The sequence below is a fragment of the Buceros rhinoceros genome, unplaced genomic scaffold, assembly GCF_000710305.1.
Source record: "Buceros rhinoceros silvestris isolate BGI_N320 unplaced genomic scaffold, ASM71030v1 scaffold2619, whole genome shotgun sequence".
Lineage (NCBI taxonomy): Eukaryota > Metazoa > Chordata > Aves > Bucerotiformes > Bucerotidae > Buceros > Buceros rhinoceros.
In genome coordinates this window covers 42,935-51,609 of record NW_010431965.1, presented here as the reverse complement: position 1 = coordinate 51,609, position 8,675 = coordinate 42,935, and the positions used below count along the sequence as shown (strand labels likewise).

At 39.9% G+C, this 8,675-nt stretch overlaps 1 protein-coding gene across 4 annotated transcripts in view; it reads left to right on the top strand.

Moving 5' to 3' along the window:
* The window catches only part of PLCB4 (phospholipase C, beta 4), an 88,008-nt gene that overhangs the window by 38,584 nt on the left and 40,749 nt on the right, over positions 1-8,675 (top strand). For 2 of the 4 annotated variants that reach the window (XM_010143582.1, XM_010143584.1), the window contains exons 18-23: positions 1,471-1,506; positions 3,699-3,840; positions 4,478-4,562; positions 4,780-4,904; positions 6,092-6,143; positions 8,405-8,507. In XM_010143582.1, coding sequence (XP_010141884.1) covers positions 1,471-1,506; positions 3,699-3,840; positions 4,478-4,562; positions 4,780-4,904; positions 6,092-6,143; positions 8,405-8,507 — 543 coding nt within the window. The remainder of the gene's footprint in view (positions 1-1,470; positions 1,507-3,698; positions 3,841-4,477; positions 4,563-4,779; positions 4,905-6,091; positions 6,144-8,404; positions 8,508-8,675) is intronic. The other 2 variants (XM_010143583.1, XM_010143585.1) reach the window with 1 other exon arrangement.

The window sequence follows — 8,675 nt, the reverse complement described above, 5'->3', positions numbered from 1 at the left end:
GTAGGGAAACAGTATAGAAGTGGAGGATTTGATCAGAAGTACTGATTAAAGGCAGTAAGCAGTTTCCTGCTCCTGTCTCTGATATTTTACTTTGCAAAGCAGTTGCAGAGCCCTAATACGAGGTGGAATATCAGCTTCCTCACTCCACAGTGGTTTTGGCAAGGCTACATCCTGTCTTCATTACAGGGACTCCTCGGGTCATTTTTTGATGTTGACTCTTAGGGTAGATTCTCCCTTCCACCTGCAGGCAGTGAAAGCACAACAGGACAATCGTTCCCCGGTGGGGTGGTTTGGCAGTGGGGCTGTACCAGCGAGCCAGCGGGCAGGCAGGGTGAGAGTCCCCATTATTCCACCCATACCTGATTTAGTACAGTTTGTCAGTCTGTGCTCAGTAACTTGAGTGTTGCTTGATTACTGCAATTAGATACAGGATATTGGAACTCAAAACTTAAGCCTGCCTGTCACTTAAGCCTTGCCTGTTCTGCTTGCAACAGAAAAAAACCACGTCGCTGCTAAGGTACCTTACCAGATCATGCTTCTCTGTCACTCAAGTATTTTGGCCACTTCTCTCCTACCTAGCTGCTTTGAGTTCTTACTCCAGATACAAGTATAGGTATGGAAAGTCTTTCATAGCACAGGTTGCCCTTGGTAGTGTGTCTAGCAGCATCAGACCTGCCTTCTTGGTATCTCTACAACATCTTTGCTTCTTCAGAGCTTTTGTGGATCCTCCCACTGAAGTATCGTTTAACTTCTTTGCTCTGGGACTGGTTTCCCTTACTAAGTCAGCTGGTCCTTAACCACCTGCGTGTTTTGGGGTCCAGTTTGTTGTTATTTGGGGTTGTTTTCAGATTAGTCACTCATCCGCAGCATATGTCCTTGGGTAACTTCTCTACCTCTTTGCTGATCAGTGACTCGATCTTTTTTCCTTAGGAATGTATATTCAGTGCCAGGTCAACATTTTTCTGTCTGATATTCTCAGTAGTGGCAGCTTGTAACTGCAGAGAGCAGGCTGTCTCACGGCAGATAACGTCGTGAAATAGGCCTTTTCCAAATGTGGATATGTAAAGCCAGTTTACAGCAGTCTTATCCCTTAAGTTTTCAGAGCCTGGGCAGGTTGCGTATCGAGACCAGATGATCTTTTGTGTTGTCTGGGTGTCTCATTCTTTCATTCTTCTCTGAAACTTACTATCCCCAGCATCTAGTGGTAGCACTGGTTTGGGCTTATATCTCTGGCATCCTCCCTTCTATGCCGATTGCTAGCCAGATGTTGAATTTCTTGTCTTGTGTACCCAAATTTGAAAAAAAAATGGAAATTTTGCAAGTGTATGGGACAGATGAGCCACACAGGAATGTGGAAAAGGGTGTACTTTTTGCTAAATGCATTAACTTCTTGAGGATTTTTTTTTCCTTATTGTGAGTGTTTTCTGTTGCTTTTTCTTTGGGTAATGTATATATATTTTTTTCCCTTAGGCTGTTGAAGATTCTGAGCAAGAAAACAATAAAAAGGTGACACATAGGATGTTATGTAGTTTGTTTTATTGCTTTATTTATAACATACATTTTACTCACCATGCATTCTTCGTGGTTTAACGATTTTATTCTCAGTTTCCTACTCTACTAACAGAGTATTTTTGAAAGTGACTGTATCTCCTTTTGTCCTCAAGGATTTCTTCTGCTGTACTCTCATACTGGGGTTAGGGCCATCAGAAGATCTGGGGACAGACAGGAGTGCATGACTTTTGCCTGCTCAATTGTCGTGCACTGGGAAACAGCAGTTCTTTGAATGGTGTTGAGATGTATCGCCCTCTGCTTCTTTTTTTCCCCTCTTCTCTTACCTGACCGCACTTTGTTTTCCCCTCTCTTTTTCTTCCTTTTGCTTTCCCTTGGGACTTCTGCATTTATCTTCTCCCAGGAATCCCTTCTGTAAGACTCTTCCCACCTCCTTCCTTCTCTTCCTCTTCTCTCATTAAAGCTGTTCCTGTTCCTAACCACACTTTGTTTCAGTCTATATCGCTTTCTAAGTGGATTCTACTTCTTTTCTTAAGGGGTGGGGAGGTGTAAATTATGTAGAGAGATCAGCTTTTCCCCATTATTTTCTCTAGCCCCTAAAAGGGTCACGTGCTGTTGTAACTCTCCGAATGAAAAGGACTGGTTCCTTTGAAGCAAATTGGTCTTAATTTGTGCTCAACTCTATTAACAAAAAGATGCCTGTATTCTACTAATAAAGGGATGTGCCATTTGGCACATTTAAGGAGCAGATCTGTGAACCCTCAGTATGTGTATTCCTGCAAAGCAGTTGGATTGAGCCCTAGGGATCAGCATTAAAATATGGTATCCGTTTGATTTCATGGACCACGGGAAGTTTAATTCAGTCTAAAATGCACATAAAAGATCGTGTACCTGGACTCATTCTGATAACTCAGCTCTTCTGTGCAGACAGAAAATGATGTTCCTTGTGACTATAATCATCATATCAAGGCGTAAGTTGTTTCGTTTCACATGGAATTCATTTTTTGGAACGTATCTGCACTATATAGCAGGGGATGTACGTGTGCCTCAAAGCAGTCTCAGATTTCCTTTACTCTCCCATCTCCTGAGTACATGAGCTGCCGTAATGCAGGTTTGGTGAACTGCATTCTTCTCCCATGAGAAAGGGCTTTGCTGCGCTTCCTGTTACTATTTCCCGATGCAGTAATGGAGAAATTCCTGGCAAACACAGGTAGCATTCTGAAAATCAAAAGCTGTACTGTAAGAATTTTTGAATATACTTAGTACTTCCTTGCAGACCTTCACTGTCAGCCTGCAGTATGTTAGATTGTTTGGTAACTCGTTGACTGGTAGGAGAACAAGGAGAAATGTTTGCAGAAAAACGCCGTGAACAGTAAGTGTTGTGGAGTTTGCCTAGAATGACAGAGATTTCCTTTTTCTTTCCTTTCTTTCAGTGGACAGAGTGTGTTTCAAACTGGTTTAGGGAAAGGAAAGCATTGGACAGGCAGATTCACATGAGATCTTATTGTGGGTTTCTGGTAGATGAGATACTTGTAGAAAACCTTTGAAGTTCTGTTATAAATACAGCACATCTTTGTATGAATGATGGATTCCGGTTTTTATCAGTTCAAGGGGCTAGGAATGAGCTTGGTGCTGGGTCTGTTGTTGGTCCTGTGACATCTGCTTGTCCAATGAAGGCTGTAAACCCTCTGTAAACCCTTTGGTAGTATGCTTTTATTAGTAAAGTTTAGCCATTGAACCTATCTGTGTTTTGATATTGAAAAAGTTCTCCTCGATACCAAGTCTGCATTACCCCACCACAGCTGCTGTCAGAAAATGTGTATTAAATCACAACTCTTAGGAATTTATTTGATGAAGATAGATCATCATCTCCACCATTGTTCAGTCTGCTGTAATATTTATCTTTCACCCCAAAGTTACCCTACTAACATCATGTAATATTTACCCACTGCTGAGGAGTTTATCCTCGCTCCTCTCGCATGCGTCCTGTAGCACTGAGAGTGTTTGGTGCATATAGCAGCAAGAAAATAAATCTTAATTTGTGACATTAAATTTCCATTTTTCTTGTATTAATTTGCACTTTCTTTAACTTTCTGCAGATTTGGGTATAAATTTGTATCGCATTTGAAAATTCCAACAGTGGTGTTTGCACACACAAACACTGATTCTTCTTTTTAATGTGTTTTCAGGGTTTAGTAACTGTAGAAGATGAGCAAGCGTGGATGGCATCTTACAAATATGTAGGTGCCACAACCAATATACATCCATATTTATCAACAATGGTCAACTATGCTCAACCTGTAAAATTTCAAGGTTTCGATGTAGCAGAAGGTAACATAAAAGGTTGAATGAAATAAAAGTATTTGTCTGCTTATTCTAGGTAGTTTTTTTAAATCTCTATTTTCCTGAGTTTAGAAATGGCACAGGAGTTTTCTAGTTTAATGACCAGTATATTTCAAGATCTCTGTTTCCTTGAATGTGAAGTTAGGATGTTATTCCATTGCTCATCCACACGGAGTCACTAAATTACTGGGAGAATATGAAGCTGTCGAGGTTGGTTGTATTCTATAGGCCTTTCTGACTAAACTGCTTTTTTGAGTGCATCTCTCTGTGAGGTAAGGTGGGCGTGAGGGTCGCAGTGGTCAGCCATTAGCCGATGCTTTCATATTGCACACTAGACCGTTTATCGTGTTGGTTTGCCTTACCTAGCCACACAGCACAGGCTCTGAATAACCATTTTGTCCTAAACAAAAAATGAAAGTTTTATTGACTTCCCCGGAAGTGAAAGAAAATAGCAAGTCAGAAATATTATGAGATTTTTCTTCGGTATAATTTGATTCTTTGAATGACTGATAATGGGGAAACAGACCGGAATTTGCTGTATCCTGCTATTACATATAGCACATGATTTTGTATTTTGATTCGTCATTACAGAAGTGTTTTAGAATGTCTTGTCTTTTCTTTCTAGAACGTAATATTCATCACAATATGTCCTCTTTTAATGAGTCAGTTGGACTAGGGTATTTGAAGACCCACGCCATCGAGTTTGTGAAGTATCCTTTCACCTCCTCATACCGCTTCTCTACTAATGCTGCACATAAACAAGTGTACCTTTTGAGATGTACAGTGTTCCATGTCTATAACGGAAAAGGGAAAGTAGCTTATAGGATGAGAAATAGTAAGATGAACGTAAGAAATATTGAAGAGACCACGATATGGCCATACATTTCTAGGATGTTTTTATTTCATTTTCCTTGATGAATTATACAGTTATAATAAACGACAAATGAGTCGGATATACCCAAAGGGAGGCCGAGTGGATTCCAGTAATTACATGCCTCAAATTTTCTGGAACGCTGGCTGCCAGATGGTCTCACTGAACTATCAGACCCCAGGTAGGGAGCGACGACCAGAGAACCTCGTCCTAAAGAATGGCTTGGGCAGTAACTCTCAAACAGATGCCATGGGTTTGCTTCTGGCATTTTTTGAGGAAACAGACATATGGCGAAATAATACAGGGGGGTGGAATTACAGAAGCGTAAGACAAGGAGCAATAGAAAAAGCCACACATAGGAGGAAAATTCAATCCCGTTTCATGGAAAAATAATAGAGTACTGTTATTTATCACATAAATGTTTTATTAATAAAAAGTATGAAGTACAGGGAAATCACTGTTTTCACAGAACACGGCTTTGGCCCAGTTGGGTCCATGTGTGCAAAGTAAAGATGAAGGAGCGTGCAAACAAAGGTGGTAAAAAGAAACGTGCCAAACGCATTTCTAGACCAGTTACTGTGAAACATTAAAGAGCCGTGTGTCCAGTGTCAGAGACCGGGGCCTGAGATCCCAGCCGAGAGAATGATGCCAGGGCAGGGCAATGCCTCTCCATAGTGTGAACTGAGAGGAGGTGTGCTGGCCCTGCCCGGTGAAGGAGTGAGTGTTCTAGTGTCATTGGAAACCTGCAGGAAAAAGTTTTGTTTTTCACAAAGTTGGAGAGAGGGTCGGATGGGAGGAGGGTTCTTATGTGTTCACTACCTGTCTTTATAAGGACCGTAATCATAAATTGAATAAAACTCTAATGCTTTAAGTGCTGAAACTGAACAATGCTGCTCTGATCATTGTCATTTCTTTTTGTGGTATTTTATTCAATTAAGCCCATATGTCTGCCTAAGTCTGAGATTAATTGCATTGCCTGTATCCCTCCGTGGCTCAAGTGATTCTAGACCATGAGCAGAAGAGACATCTGTACAATAGATACCAAAACTTAGATGATGGAGATCCTCTCCCAGGCACTTAACGTGACCACAGGCTGATGCTTTGGGTGTGTTTGACGTCGGGGAGAAACTGTTCCTAAGCACAGCATAGACTTCAGTTTGGATCATAAAGCTGTTACTACTGTGAAGAAGTCTGAAGTTTTCTTCTTGGTTCCCTTTTTTTCTTACGTCTGTGTTTTATAGATTTAAATTTAATTCTAATATAAACCTGGTTATTCTGGACAGATGGTGTTATTTTATTATCTAAAAAGGATTGTCCATGATCTGCATTTTTGGAAGGGAAGATAGTGATTTTTTTCTCTCTCGACAGATTTAGCAATGCAGTTGAATCAAGGAAAATTTGAATATAATGGATCATGCGGGTGAGTGATACGTTTTAAACTGTTGTCAGTGTGTATCAGAATCCTTTACTATGACTTTTATAAAATTTTGTCGCTATTAATTAGGTCTTACAAAAGAAAAATGGAATGCTAGGTGAAGAGGAGAATTCAGGGAGAATTATCCCCTGCAAAGAGGTTCTGATGAATAAGCTTTTTAATTACACCTGTTTTTTAACAGTGAGATAGAAGAGGCTTTGTGTGCAAATTGTGAAGATCATGAATACCATACACAGTGATTTAAATACCTCTTCAGCTGCTGTTCTTGATCTTTCTTTGAAGATATGCCTCAGAATGAAGATTCATTGCACAGAATTGCCAAATTTACTTGGGCAGGTTGAGTCTTAATAGATAGGGAACGTCTTTTTAATCTGTGTACTGGAGTCGGAGAGCAGATTTCACGGGAATACTGAAGTGTTGCATCTCTCTTCAGTTCTTGCTCATGTCTTTTGTGTGGAAAAAGGATGCTCAAGTGATGTCAATAGATTTCTCTCAGATGTTGAGTTTATATCTTAATAGTGTAAGTCTGATCATTAGCATCAGAAAGAGAAAAGTTTGGTGAATTATAAGAAGTGACAGTCCAAAACCACATTAAAATCTGCGAACTCATCTTGGGAAGAATCAACTCTTTTACTAATGCACATTTTACTGAGAAAGAGAATCTGAGCAGATGAAGTTTGACTGAAATTCCTCATCTGCAGAATGGTCAGCGTAGTGCTGTGCCACTCCATGCCTTTATTTCAGCTGAGACCTCTGCTGAGAGAGGCTCTGGGGCTTGACAGAGGTTTAGTCTCTGGTCATTTCAGTCAGAGTAACAAAAATAGAAGACAAACAGAGACTTTTCATGGCAGAGTATGGTTCCTTTCTTGTTTGTCCTGCCAGTCTAGTAAAAGAGCACATGTTTACTCTTGCCAAATTCTGTGAAGGACAGGCATCGTTACCAGCTAATTCCTTGATTCTTATGTCAGTCTTCTGGTATTACAGTAAGGTGGTGGTAATGTGTGGTAATATAGTGGTGATGTTTTGATATGCGTTATAAACATAGTGCAGTTTCGGTCACAGAAAACACATAGGGCAGTGAAAATAAAATACTTCTTTCTGTCTGTACTCCTTTTTTCTCTGATTTACAGTTTTCATGCTGGTGAAACGAGATCGAGCCCCTCTAGCTTCAGCATGTTTTATTTCAGCGAGCTGGAAGCAGAGGCTTAAGTATGTTCCTGATAGTTGCCTTCTGCCCATAACCCACTGTAATAAACTATTATGAAATCACACACATTTATGATGTAAGAAAAATGAGGAATGTTACTGTCCTAAACCATAACCACATGATGGAAAAATGGTTGAAAACACTGACATTCTTTCCAGTGGAATTTTTCAGCATTTTTAAATTATTTATGAATTCTGACAAGGCCTTTATAACATTGTGTACCAGTGATTCACTAGAGAGTCTAAGGGTGGATAAAAAATTATCTTCTAGCAGCTGTTTTCTGTCGGGGCTGCAGAATTAACAAGTAGACTTCAGTTACGTGTTTTCTTCCACCCGTGGAAGAGAACCCCTGTCGTGTAGCACTGCGTTTCTGTGATCAGCTGCTCTCTCATTTTGATGGCAGAATCCTTGGGTTGGGTTTTGATTCATCCGAGCGCGTCTTGGCTTCATTGGTATGTTGATCCCGTGTATAGTCCTCAGGGGTGGATTGTAAGTGTTATTATGGTACTACCTTCCATGCTACTATAATTAACAATCTGTCAGCACTGACATTATCAGCTGTTTCCCCCAAGGTCTTATAACCGAGACGGAAAAATTAGCTTCAAGCTGAAATGTATTGTCTAAGTCTTAACTCTGTGGAACCGCTTCATTTTAAAGAATTAATAAGACCTCTGTATTTTTTCTGAAGTGTTAGAGAATTAAAACAAATGAGAGCATCTACTTTCTGTTATATGTTAACTCATTGTATTTTTAAAATCTATTATTAAACTCTTTTGAAATGTCCTTGATTATGCTACATTTGTTTTCATCTTGAAATCTAGGGTTGATTTCATCTCTTGGTAGCTGAAAATTAAAAAATAAGGTGAACTTTTATCTGTATTTCCTTTTACTTCCCCACTCTAGCAGCTGGAATGATAGTTGGTATTTTGCAGAGCTGTGGGAGAGTCCATTGTTTAAAGCGAGAACGTCCGTTTTATTTGTATTTACTACAAACGTAACTTCCACACAGGAATGATTTTCTTCCTTTTCTTGAAATAAGGTATCTGCTTAAACCAGATTTCATGCGACGACCAGACCGAACGTTTGACCCTTTCTCTGAAACGCCTGTAGATGGTGTAATTGCTGCAACATGTTCTGTACAGGTAAACCAGCAACAGACAAATTTCTGTTATCACATCCAAAATCACTTTTAAATGAAAACAGGAACAAAAAAAAAAAACAAACAGAAAATGAGTTTGCTTTGTGTAGATTTCATCAAATTGTTTCCATTGTTTTGGCGGGGGGGGGGGGGGGGGGGTTGGTTTGGGGTT